The sequence below is a fragment of the Ylistrum balloti genome, unplaced genomic scaffold, assembly GCF_031769215.1.
Source record: "Ylistrum balloti isolate Yb309-2 unplaced genomic scaffold, AGI_CSIRO_Ybal_v1 Utg369778, whole genome shotgun sequence".
NCBI classification, from domain to species: domain Eukaryota; kingdom Metazoa; phylum Mollusca; class Bivalvia; order Pectinida; family Pectinidae; genus Ylistrum; species Ylistrum balloti.
In genome coordinates, this window is record NW_026781968.1 from 505038 (window position 1) to 519600 (window position 14563).

At 30.0% G+C, this 14563-nt stretch overlaps 1 protein-coding gene across 1 annotated transcript in view; it reads left to right on the top strand.

Moving 5' to 3' along the window:
• The window catches only part of LOC132544025 (small ribosomal subunit protein mS39-like), a 45816-nt gene that overhangs the window by 6265 nt on the left and 24988 nt on the right, over positions 1-14563 (top strand). Inside the window, exons 7-11 of the mRNA XM_060207585.1 lie at positions 637-760; positions 1130-1265; positions 2858-2948; positions 3754-3814; positions 4217-4299. Coding sequence (XP_060063568.1) covers positions 637-760; positions 1130-1265; positions 2858-2948; positions 3754-3814; positions 4217-4299 — 495 coding nt within the window. The remainder of the gene's footprint in view (positions 1-636; positions 761-1129; positions 1266-2857; positions 2949-3753; positions 3815-4216; positions 4300-14563) is intronic.

Consider the following 14563-nt stretch of genomic DNA (forward strand, 5'->3'; position numbering starts at 1 on the left):
GTTTGTGGATGATTTTTAGGTGGTCAGAAAGGACTGGGCAACTCTATAGTCTGACACAGCATTCTTCTTTGATTAATGTTTTCTTTATGTGCTACTTGTCAAAATATGGGTTTGTATGGCTGCCCAATTTGGTTAAGAGCATCCATATTTGGGACTTTTGTCCAGATCATTTAAAGATATAGTCCTGCTTAGGGTAGAAAGGTGGGGCCAAATAAAGCACATAGAGGATTAAAAATCCTCCTTCATTTTAGATAAAGATTGTTGTACCAAATTAGGATTAGACCATTCTTTGATGATGGAGACATAGTTTGTGAAGGAGAGAGTTGGTCTTTAAGATAGTTAAAATCTGTCTCCACTTTTAGATAAAGAGAATTTTACCAGATCTAAAGCATCCTTAGGTGAAATTATCTTGATTTTGTGTAAATGGATATACTGGTGTAATTGGTGATTTATGTGAGTCTGTCCGTCATGCTATTGTGCTTTGTTTTTACATAAAAGTTTCTCAAGTAGGTATTCACAGAGTGTCTCTCAGTATGCTTCAGTTATTATTGTTTTTTCCCCTCTTGCCCATTTTAAAGGCAGGGATAGGTTAAACTTTATTGAGCACCTTTCAATTTGATTTTGATAATATTTCAGGCATTTGAGCCAATACAGGGTGAGGCAAAGGTAGAAGAAGTTTCAGAAGAGGCCTTACAAGAAAGAATACAGTTAAATCTTCTGTCCGATGCTGTACAGCTATATGAGGAGATCATTGGAAATGGTAATAGAAATCTTCAGAGATCCAAAGCTCACCAGCCTCAATCTATACCAGTACATACTGGTATCCTTTACATACACTAATGACAAATGTGTAATTCATTTAGAGAATTATGTGATGATTAAGTCACAAAAAATCTTTGTATGTTTAATCATTAGGTTACCTCAGGGATATTCATGTAGTCTCTGACTGTTCCATGTTATAGGACAGTCATGTGTTTAGAAGTTATGAATATTTACAAATTTAACCTCACCTTGTCCATAGGACCTGAGGGAAGGGGTACAGCCAGAGTAAACAAAATGTTTATTATAGTGACTACAATAGGAACATGTCTTTGTTAATTCTTCAGTTTTAAGTATTTCAATACAACAGGTGGAAGTGTTTCCGTGAATACAGTGGAGGACCTGGTTGAAATTGTCATGTATTACTTTGGATCAGACCACGATAAGATTACTGACCATCCATTCCATAAACAACTTAATCTCAGTAAAGAATTGAACAAACCAAAGTAAGTACCTGTTAGTAGTAAATAAAATGATAAAATAGACCTGGTTACAATCCTATACCACCACTGTGTGAGATAATTATACTGTACCTGTATATAATGATACAGTAGAACTGGTTACAATCCTATACCACCACTGTGTGAGATAATTATACTGTACCTGTATATAATGATACAGTAGACCTGGTTACAATCCTATACCACCACTGTGTGAGATAATTATACTGTACCTGTATATAATGATACAGTAGAACTGGTTACAATCCTATACCACCACTGTGTGAGATAATTATACTGTACCTGTATATAATGATACAGTAGGGCTGGTTACAATCCTATACCACCACTGTGTGAGATAATTATACTGTACCTGTATATAATGATACAGTAGAACTGGTTACAATCCTATACCACCACTGTGTGAGATAATTATACTGTACCTGTATATAATGATACAGAAGAGATGGTTACAATCCTATACCACCACTGTGTGAGATAATTATACTGTACCTGTATATAATGATACAGTAGAAAATTTCAGCTGGTTACAATCCTATACCACTGTGTGAGATAATTATACTGTACCACTGTGTGAGATAATTATACTGTACCTGTATATAATGATACAGTAGAACTGGTTACAATCCTATACCACCACTGTGTGAGATAATTATACTGTACCTGTATATAATGATACAGTAGACCTGGTTACACTGCCTGTATATAGTATACCACCACTGTGTGAGATAATTATACTGTAGCTGGTTACAATCCTATACCACCACTGTGTGAGATAATTATACTGTACCTGTATATAATGATACAGTAGAACTGGTTACAATCCTATACCACCACTGTGTGAGATAATTATACTGTACCTGTATATAATGATACAGTAGAACTGGTTACAATCCTATACCACCACTGTGTGAGATAATTATACTGTACCTGTATATAATGATACAGTAGAACTGGTTACAATCCTATACCACCACTGTGTGAGATAATTATACTGTACCTGTATATAATGATACAGTAGGGCTGGTTACAATCCTATACCACCACTGTGTGAGATAATTATACTGTACCTGTATATAATGATACAGTAGGGCTGGTTACAATCCTATACCACCACTGTGTGAGATAATTATACTGTACCTGTATATAATGATACAGTAGGGCTGGTTACAATGATACAGTAGGGCTGGTTACAATCCTATACCACCACTGTGTGAGATAATTATACTGTACCTGTATATAATGATACAGTAGGGCTGGTTACAATCCTATACCACCAATGTAAGATATTTATTCCATTGGTTAGACATATGTGTATCTTTAACAAGACCAACATAAAAAAAGGTTAAAACATTTTCTCTGTATTATCCTGCTGCTCTTTGTCACTTATCACCATACACACACTTCTGAGGAATTCTTGTAATAGTTTTCTCTGTATAATGTATTAGATAAGTTGGGTAAAGATAGTCTTCTAAAAGGAAATTTCACCATATCCTAGATTTCATTTTATTCCAAAGATGAACTTAACGTCTTTTAATGGAAATGTGGAATTATATGTTTTTTTCTTTTTGTATCAGACCTATTGAAGCGGTAGACAAATTCATATCATCACTTAATGTAGAAAAAACTCCACGGATGTATAAAGCCATCATCCTCGGCTGTTGTAAGGTAAATATGACATGGTAGTCGAGCTAATGAATTTTATTCCTGATAAGGTTCTGTTATTGTCTAGTTAGAGAAACAATGTAAGAGGCTTTATTTCTACGCCATTGGACAGAAATGGAGTAATGTATTTCTCTCCGAACTCATGAACCAGAAGTAACATTTCAAGTTCATGCCAGGGTTTGTGACATCATTAGGTCACTTGAGACAAAGTTTCATGGTGACCTATTACCACTGCCTTTTGTTCAGTGTTGTACGTCTGTAAACATTATAGATTATCAATTTCTTCTCACAAACCCCTGAACCAATTTCAAAATGAAATTTTGCAGAAACTTGTCATGACCAAATTTCAAAAATGATCTTTTCAGCTCAGAGATATGGTAGAATCAAATGCTCTTCATGGATGGAAGGGTCCTAGTGTGTTTTATCAAATTTGTGAGATTGACATCCTCTAGGATAGGGGGTAAAAATTCACTGTAGTCCATATAGAAAATATAATTGTTTGAGCATAATTTATTCAATTTCCATTGAAAATATTTCAAACTTGGTTAGAATTTTAAGTTTGCGATGACAGCTTGATTGTATCCTGGCAGACCCTCAGGCACTGATGTTCAGGTCAGTGAGATTCTTGACTTTCCAATCCATGACTCATTCTCCAAGTGTGGAGATTTTTCTGTCCTACCTTAAAGCTAGGAGCCTTTAAATCTTCATAGAAAACTTTGCTTTTGGTAAGGAGTTGTCAATGCACAGAGTGGAATGAGATTAACTTTGCTTACAAGTCATTGTTTAAGTACAATTATTTATTTTACAGCATGAACACATGGAAACAGCAATGGGGTACTATAAAGAGATGAAAGCCAGGGGATTTCAATGTAAGTGTGATAATCATCTTTAAAGCTAGATACTTTTAGAGGATAATCAGTTAAAGCAATATTCTGATTTCATATTATGTATATAATGTTTTGTTTTGTGTTACACCATAGTACTTCCATGTCTAAATGCTATCTTACCCAAAAAGAAGAAGATATTAGATACAAACCCACACACATGATTGTGAAGTACATTAGATAATTTGGAAAGAAAACTTGTTTTTATCTCTCTGAAACTGTTACCCCTACAAGCTATCATGTTCCTGCACTAGCATCTGATGTGTGATGTTTTTTAGACAAACTATGTCATTAATAACAGCAATAAATGCCATTGTATGACATTTTGTTAATAGAAATTAACTTGTTTATAGCTTCTGTTATTGATGCCTACTTTTTTGTGTTGAGGTGATAGAGACATCTTCCATGCTCTCCTGTCAGAAACTCCACCAAGGTCAGATAGTGAACCACTACCTTTTGACACTGCAATGGTAATTAGTTATATGTTACTGAAGTGGTAATTAGTTATCACTGAAGTGGTAATTATATTATATATGTACCTGTATATAATTGATATATATAGAAGTGGTTACAATTATATACCACTGAACTGTGTTAGTTATATATCACTGTACCTGTATATATATGTTACTGAAGTGGTACAATTATATATCACTGTAATTAGTGAGATAATTAGTTATATATCACTGAAGTGGTACATTAGTTATATGTTACTGAAGTGGTACAAGTTATATATCACTGTGTGGATAATATATACTGTACCTGTATATATATGATAAGTGGTAATTAGTTATATATCACTGTGTGGTAATTAGTTATATGTTACTGAAGTGGTAGTTAGTTATATATCACTGAAGTGGTAATTAGTTATATGTTACTGAATAATTAGTTATATATCACTGGTTAAAGTTATATACCACTGAAGTGGTGTTAGTTATATATCACTGAAGTGGTAATTAGTTATATACTAAGTGGTAATTATATATATCACTGTATATACTAGTATATATGTTACTGGTGGTACAAGTTATATATCACTGTGTTAGTAATATATACTGTAATGTATATATATATCACTGAAGTGGTTACAATATATATCACTGAACTGTGTAGTTATATATATAGTTATATATCACTGAAGTGGTAATTAGTTATATACCACTGTGTGAGAGTTATATATATGAAGTGTAATTAGTATATATCACTGAAGTACAGTAGTTATATGTCACTGAAGTTATATATATATCACTGAAGTGGTAAATTATATATCACTGAAGTGTCATAAGTTATATATCACTGTATATAAGTTATATTATAGTTATATATCACTGAAGTGGTAATTAGTTATATATCACTGAAGTGGTAATTAGTTATATATCACTGAAGTGGTAGTTATTTATATATCACATGAAGTGGTAATTAGTTATATATCACTGAAGTGGTCATAAGTTATATATCACTGAAGTGGTAGTTAGTTATATATCACTGAAGTGGTAATTAGTTATACATCACTGAAGTGGTAATTAGTTATATATCACTGAAGTGGTAATTAGTTATATGTTACTGAAGTGGTAATTAGTTATATATCACTGAAGTGGTAATTAGTTATATGTTACTGAAGTGGTAGTTAGTTATATATCACTGAAGTGGTAATTAGTTATATGTCACTGAAGTGGTAATTAGTTATATATCACTGAAGTGGTCATAAGTTATATATCACTGAAGTGGTAGTTAGTTATATATCACTGAAGTGGTAATTAGTTATATGTTACTGAAGTGGTAGTTAGTTATATATCACTGAAGTGGTAATTAGTTATATGTTACTGAAGTGGTAATTAGTTATATATCACTGAAGTGGTAATTAGTTATATATCACTGAAGTGGTAATTAGTTATATATCACTGAAGTGGTCATAGTTATATATCACTGAACTGGTAGTTAGTTATATATCACTGAAGTGGTAATTAGTTATATGTCACTGAAGTGGTAATTAGTTATATATCACTGAAGTGGTAATTAGTTATATATCACTGAAGTGGTCATAAGTTATATATCACTGAAGTGGTAATTAGTTATATATCACTGAAGTGGTAATTAGTTATATGTCACTGAAGTGGTAATTAGTTATATATCACTGAAGTTATATATCACTGAAGTGGTCATAAGTTATATATCACTGAAGTGGTAACTAGTTATATATCACTGAAGTGGTCATAAGTTATGTATCATTGAAGTGGTAATTAGTTATATATCACTGAAGTGGTCATAAGTTATATATCACTGAAGTGGTAATTAGTTATATGTCACTGAAGTGGTAATTAGTTATATATCACTGAAGTGGTCATAAGTTATATATCACTGAAGTGGTCATAAGTTATATATCACTGAAGTGGTAATTAGTTATATATCACTGAAGTGGTAATTAGTTATATATCACTGAAGTGGTCATAAGTTATATATCACTGAAGTGGTAGTTAGTTATATATCACTGAAGTGGTCATAAGTTATATATCACTGAAGTGGTAATTAGTTATATATCACTGAAGTGGTAATTAGTTATATATCACTGAAGTGGTAATTAGTTATATATCACTGAAGTGGTAATTAGTTATATATCACTGAAGTGGTCATAAGTTATATATCACTGAAGTGGTAATTAGTTATATATCACTGAAGTGGTCATAAGTTATATATCACTGAAGTGGTAATTAGTTATATATCACTGAAGTGGTTATTAGTTATATATCACTGAAGTGGTAATTAGTTATATATCACTGAAGTGGTAATTAGTTATATATCACTGAAGTGGTAATTAGTTATATATCACTGAAGTGGTCATAAGTTATATATCACTGAAGTGGTAATTAGTTATATATCACTGAAGTGGTCATAAGTTATATATCACTGAAGTGGTAATTGAAGTGGTAATTAGTTATATATCACTGAAGTGGTAATTAGTTATATGTAACTGAAGTGGTAATTAGTTATATATCACAGAAGTGGTAATTAGTTATATATCACTGAAGTGGTAATTAGTTATATATCACTGAAGTGGTCATAAGTTATATATCACTGAACTGGTAGTTAGTTATATATCACTGAAGTGGTAATTAGTTATATGTCACTGAAGTGGTAATTAGTTATATATCACTGAAGTGGTAATTAGTTATATATCACTGAAGTGGTAATTAGTTATATATCACTGAAGTGGTAATTAGTTATATGTCACTGAAGTGGTAATTAGTTATATATCACTGAAGTGGTAATTAGTTATATATCACTGAAGTGGTAGTTAGTTATATATCACTGAAGTGGTAATTAGTTATATATCACTGAAGTGGTCATAAGTTATATATCACTGAAGTGGTAGTTAGTTATATATCACTGAAGTGGTAATTAGTTATATATCACTGAAGTGGTAATTAGTTATATATCACTGAAGTGGTCATAAGTTATATATCACTGAAGTGGTAATTAGTTATATATCACTGAAGTGGTAATTAGTTATATGTCATTGAAGTGGTAATTAGTTATATATCACTGAAGTGGTCATAAGTTATATATCACTGAAGTGGTCATAAGTTATATATCACTGAAGTGGTAATTAGTTATATATCACTGAAGTGTTAATTAGTTATATATCACTGAAGTGGTCATAAGTTATATATCACTGAAGTGGTCATAAGTTATATATCACTGAAGTGGTCATAAGTTATATATCACTGAAGTGGTAATTAGTTATATATCACTGAAGTGGTAATTAGTTATATATCACTGAAGTGGTAATTAGTTATATATCACTGAAGTGGTCATAAGTTATATATCACTGAAGTGGTAATTAGTTATATATCACTGAAGTGGTCATAAGTTATATATCACTGAAGTGGTAATTAGTTATATATCACTGAAGTGGTAATTAGTTATATATCACTGAAGTGGTAATTAGTTATATATCACTGAAGTGGTAATTAGTTATATATCACTGAAGTGGTAATTAGTTATATGTTACTGAAGTGGTAATTAGTTATATATCACTGAAGTGGTAATTAGTTATATATCACTGAAGTGGTAATTAGTTATATGTGACTGAAGTGGGAATTAGTTATATGTTACTGAAGTGGTAATTAGTTATATATCACTGAAGTGGTAATTAGTTATATATCACTGAAGTGGTAATTAGTTATATATCACTAAAGTGGTATCACTGAAGTGGTAATTAGTTATATATCACTGAAGTGGTAACTAGTTATCACTGAAGTGGTAATTAGTTATATATCACTGAAGTGGTAACTAGTTATCACTGAAGTGGTAATAAGTTATATATCATTGAAGTGGTAATTAGTTATATATCACTGAAGTGGTAATTAGTTATATATCACTGAAGTGGTAATTAGTTATATATCACTGAAGTGGTAATTAGTTATATGTTACTGAAGTGGTAATTAGTTATATATCACTGAAGTGGTAATTAGTTATATATCACTGAAGTGGTAATTAGTTATATATCACTAAAGTGGTATCACTGAAGTGGTAATTAGTTATATATCACTGAAGTGGTAACTAGTTATCACTGAAGTGGTAATTAGTTATATATCACTGAAGTGGTAACTAGTTATCACTGAAGTGGTAATTAGTTATATATCACTAAAGTGGTATCACTGAAGTGGTAATTAGTTATATATCACTGAAGTGGTAACTAGTTATCACTGAAGTGGTAATTAGTTATATATCACTGAAGTGGTAACTAGTTATCACTGAAGTGGTAATAAGTTATATATCATTGAAGTGGTAATTAGTTATATATCACTGAAGTGGTAATTAGTTATATATCACTGAAGTGGTAATTAGTTATATATCACTGAAGTGGTAATTAGTTATATGTTACTGAAGTGGTAATTAGTTATATATCACTGAAGTGGTAATTAGTTATATATCACTGAAGTGGTAATTAGTTATATATCACTAAAGTGGTATCACTGAAGTGGTAATTAGTTATATATCACTGAAGTGGTAACTAGTTATCACTGAAGTGGTAATTAGTTATATATCACTGAAGTGGTAACTAGTTATCACTGAAGTGGTAATTAGTTATATATCATTGAAGTGGTAATTAGTTATATATCACTGAAGTGGTAATTAGTTATATATCACTAAAGTGGTATCACTGAAGTGGTAATTAGTTATATATCACTGAAGTGGTAACTAGTTATCACTGAAGTGGTAATTAGTTATATATCACTGAAGTGGTAACTAGTTATCACTGAAGTGGTAATTAGTTATATATCACTAAAGTGGTATGACTGAAGTGGTAATTAGTTATATATCACTGAAGTGGTAACTAGTTATCACTGAAGTGGTAATTAGTTATATATCACTGAAGTGGTAACTAGTTATCACTGAAGTGGTAATAAGTTATATATCATTGAAGTGGTAATTAGTTATATATCACTGAAGTGGTAATTAGTTATATATCACTGAAGTGGTAATTAGTTATATATCACTGAAGTGGTAATTAGTTATATGTTACTGAAGTGGTAATTAGTTATATATCACTGAAGTGGTAATTAGTTATATATCACTGAAGTGGTAATTAGTTATATATCACTAAAGTGGTATCACTGAAGTGGTAATTAGTTATATATCACTGAAGTGGTAACTAGTTATCACTGAAGTGGTAATTAGTTATATATCACTGAAGTGGTAACTAGTTATCACTGAAGTGGTAATTAGTTATATATCATTGAAGTGGTAATTAGTTATATATCACTGAAGTGGTAATTAGTTATATGTTACTGAAGTGGTAATTAGTTATATATCACTGAAGTGGTAATTAGTTATATATCACTGAAGTGGTAATAGTTATATATCACTGAAGTGGTCATAAGTTATATATCACTGAAGTGGTAATTAGTTATATATCACTGAAGTGGTAATTAGTTATATGTTACTGAAGTGGTAATTAGTTATATATCACTGAAGTGGTCATAAGTTATATATCACTGAAGTGGTAATTAGTTATATATCACTGAAGTGGTAATTAGTTATATATCACTAAAGTGGTATCACTGAAGTGGTAATTAGTTATATATCACTGAAGTGGTAACTAGTTATCACTGAAGTGGTAATTAGTTATATATCACTGAAGTGGTAATTAGTTATATGTTACTGAAGTGGTAATTAGTTATATATCACTGAAGTGGTAATTAGGTATATATCACTGAAGTGGTAATTAGTTATATATCACTGAAGTGGTAATTAGTTATATATCACTGAAGTGGTAATTAGTTATATATCACTGAAGTGGTCATAAGTTATATATCACTGAAGTGGTAATTAGTTATATATCACTGAAGTGGTCATAAGTTATATATCACTGAAGTGGTAATTAGTTATATATCACTAAAGTGGTATCACTGAAGTGGTAATTAGTTATATATCATTAAAGTGGTAATTAGTTATATATCATTGAAGTGGTAATTAGTTATAATCACTGAAGTGGTAATTAGTTTTATGTTACTGAAGTGGTAATTAGTTATATATCACTGAAGTGGTAATTAGTTATATATCACTGAAGTGGTAATTAGTTATATATCACTGAAGTGGTAATTAGTTATATATCACTGAAGTGGTAATTAGTTATATATCACTGAAGTGGTAATTAGTTATATGTTACTGAAGTGGTAATTAGTTATATATCACTGAAGTGGTAATTAGTTATATATCACTGAAGTGGTAATTAGTTATATATCACTGAAGTGGTAATTAGTTATATGTTACTGAAGTGGTAATTAGTTATATGTCACTGAAGTGGTAATTAGTTATATATCACTGAAGTGGTAATTAGTTATATATCACTGAAGTGGTAATTAGTTATATGTTACTGAAGTGGTAATTAGTTATATATCACTGAAGTGGTAATTAGTTATATATCACTGAAGTGGTAATTAGTTATATATCACTGAAGTGGTAATTAGTTATATATCACTAAAGTGGTATCACTGAAGTGGTAATTAGTTATATATCACTGAAGTGGTAACTAGTTATCACTGAAGTGGTAATTAGTTATATATCACTGAAGTGGTAGTTAGTTATATATCACCTAAGTGGTAATTAGTTATATGTTACTGAAGTGGTAATTAGTTATATATCACTGAAGTGGTCCTAAGTTATATATCACTGAAGTGGTAATTAGTTATATATCACTGAAGTGGTAATTAGTTATATATCACTAAAGTGGTATCACTGAAGTGGTAATTAGTTATATATCACTGAAGTGGTAACTAGTTATCACTGAAGTGGTAATTAGTTATATATCACTGAAGTGGTAACTAGTTATCACTGAAGTGGTAATTAGTTATATATCACTGAAGTGGTAATTAGTTATATATCACTGAAGTGGTAATTAGTTATATGTTACTGAAGTGGTTATTAGTTATATATCACTGAAGTGGTAGTTAGTTATATATCACTGAAGTGGTAATTAGTTATATGTTACTGAAAAGGTAATTAGTTATATATCACTGAAGTGGTAATTAGTTATATATCACTGAAGTGGTAATTAGTTATATATCACTGAAGTGGTAGTTAGTTATATATCACCTAAGTGGTAATTAGTTATATGTTACTGAAGTGGTAATTAGTTATATATCACTGAAGTGATCATAAGTTATATATCACTGAAGTGGTAATTAGTTATATATCACTGAAGTGGTAATTAGTTATATATCACTAAAGTGGTATCACTGAAGTGGTAATTAGTTATATATCACTGAAGTGGTAACTAGTTATCACTGAAGTGGTAATTAGTTATCACTGAAGTGGTAATTAGTTATATATCACTGAAGTGGTAACTAGTTATCACTGAAGTGGTAATTAGTTATATATCATTGAAGTGGTAATTAGTTATATATCACTGAAGTGGTAATTAGTTATATGTTACTGAAGTGGTAATTAGTTATATATCACTGAAGTGGTAATTAGTTATATGTTACTGAAGTGGTAATTAGCTTTATATCACTGAAGTGGTAATTAGTTATATGTTACTGAAGTGGTAATTAGTTATATATCACTAAAGTGGTAATTAGTTATATATCACTGAAGTGGTAATTAGTTATATATCACTAAAGTGGTCATAAGTTATATATCACTGAAGTGGTAATTAGTTATATGTTACTGAAGTGGTAATTAGTTATATATCACTGAAGTGGTAATTAGTTATATATCACTGAAGTGGTAATTAGTTATATATCACTAAAGTGATATCACTGAAGTGGTAATTAGTTATATATCACTGAAGTGGTAACTAGTTATCACTGAAGTGGTAATTAGTTATATATCACTGAAGTGGTAACTAGTTATCACTGAAGTGGTAATTAGTTATATATCATTGAAGTGGTAATTAGTTATATATCACTGAAGTGGTAATTAGTTATATGTTACTGAAGTGGTAATTAGTTATATATCACTGAAGTGGTAATTAGTTATATATCACTGAAGTGGTAATTAGTTATATATCACTGAAGTGGTCATAAGTTATATATCACTGAAGTGGTAATTAGTTATATATCACTGAAGTGGTAATTAGTTATATGTTACTGAAGTGGTAATTAGTTATATATCACTGAAGTGGTCATAAGTTATATATCACTGAAGTGGTAATTAGTTATATATCACTGAAGTGGTCATTAGTTATATATCACTGAAGTGGTAATTAGTTATATATCACTGAAGTGGTAATTAGTTATATATCACTGAAGTGGTAATTAGTTATATATCACTAAAGTGGTATCACTGAAGTGGTAATTAGTTATATATCACTGAAGTGGTAACTAGTTATCACTGAAGTGGTAATTAGTTATATATCACTGAAGTGGTAATTAGTTATATGTTACTGAAGTGGTAATTAGTTATATATCACTGAAGTGGTAATTAGTTATATGTTACTGAAGTGGTAATTAGTTATATATCACTGAAGTGGTAATTAGTTATATGTTACTGAAGTGGTAATTAGTTATATATCACTGAAGTGGTAATTAGTTATATATCACTGAAGTGGTAATTAGTTATATATCACTGAAGTGGTAATTAGTTATATATCACTGAAGTGGTAATTAGTTATATATCACTGAAGTGGTCATAAGTTATATATCACTGAAGTGGTAATTAGTTATATATCACTAAAGTGGTATCACTGAAGTGGTAATTAGTTATATATCACTGAAGTGGTAACTAGTTATCACTGAAGTGGTAATTAGTTATATATCATTAAAGTGGTAATTAGTTATATATCATTGAAGTGGTAATTAGTTTTATGTTACTGAAGTGGTAATTAGTTATATATCACTGAAGTGGTAATTAGTTATATATCACTGAAGTGGTAATTAGTTATATATCACTGAAGTGGTAATTAGTTATATATCACTGAAGTGGTAGTTAGTTATATATCACTGAAGTGGTAATTAGTTATATGTTACTGAAGTGGTAATTAGTTATATATCACTGAAGTGGTAATTAGTTATATGTTACTGAAGTGGTTATTAGTTATATATCACTGAAGTGGTAGTTAGTTATATATCACTGAAGTGGTAATTAGTTATATGTTACTGAAGTGGTAATTAGTTATATATCACTGAAGTGGTAATTAGTTATATATCACTGAAGTGGTAATTAGTTATATATCACTGAAGTGGTAGTTAGTTATATATCACCTAAGTGGTAATTAGTTATATGTTACTGAAGTGGTAATTAGTTATATATCACTGAAGTGGTCATAAGTTATATATCACTGAAGTGGTAATTAGTTATATATCACTGAAGTGGTAATTAGTTATATATCACTAAAGTGGTATCACTGAAGTGGTAATTAGTTATATATCACTGAAGTGGTAACTAGTTATCACTGAAGTGGTAATTAGTTATATATCACTGAAGTGGTAAGTAGTTATCACTGAAGTGGTAATTAGTTATATATCATTGAAGTGGTAATTAGTTATATGTTACTGAAGTGGTAATTAGTTATATGTTACTGAAGTGGTAATTAGTTATATATCATTGAAGTGGTAATTAGTTATATATCATTGAAGTGGTAATTAGTTATATGTTACTGAAGTGGTAATTAGTTATATATCACTGAAGTGGTAATAAGTTATATATCACTGAAGTGGTAATTAGTTATATATCACTGAAGTGGTAATTAGTTATATGTTACTGAAGTGGTAATTAGTTATATATCACTGAAGTGGTAATTAGTTATATATCACTGAAGTGGTAATTAGTTATATGTTACTGAAGTGGTAATTAGTTATATATCACTGAAGTGGTAATTAGTTATATATCACTGAAGTGGTCATAAGTTATATATCACTGAAGTGGTCAGTTAGTTATATATCACTGAAGTGGTCATAAGTTATATATCACTGAAGTGGTAATTAGTTATATATCACTGAAGTGGTAATTAGTTATATATCACTAAAGTGGTATCACTGAAGTGGTAATTAGTTATATATCACTGAAGTGGTAACTAGTTATATATCACTGAAGTGGTAATTAGTTATATGTTACTGAAGTGGTAATTAGTTATATATCACTGAAGTGGTAATTAGTTATATATCACTGAAGTGGTAATTAGTTATATGTTACTGAAGTGGTAATTAGTTATATATCACTGAAGTGGTAATTAGTTATATATCACTGAAGTGGTCATAAGTTATATATCACTGAAGTGGTCATAAGTTA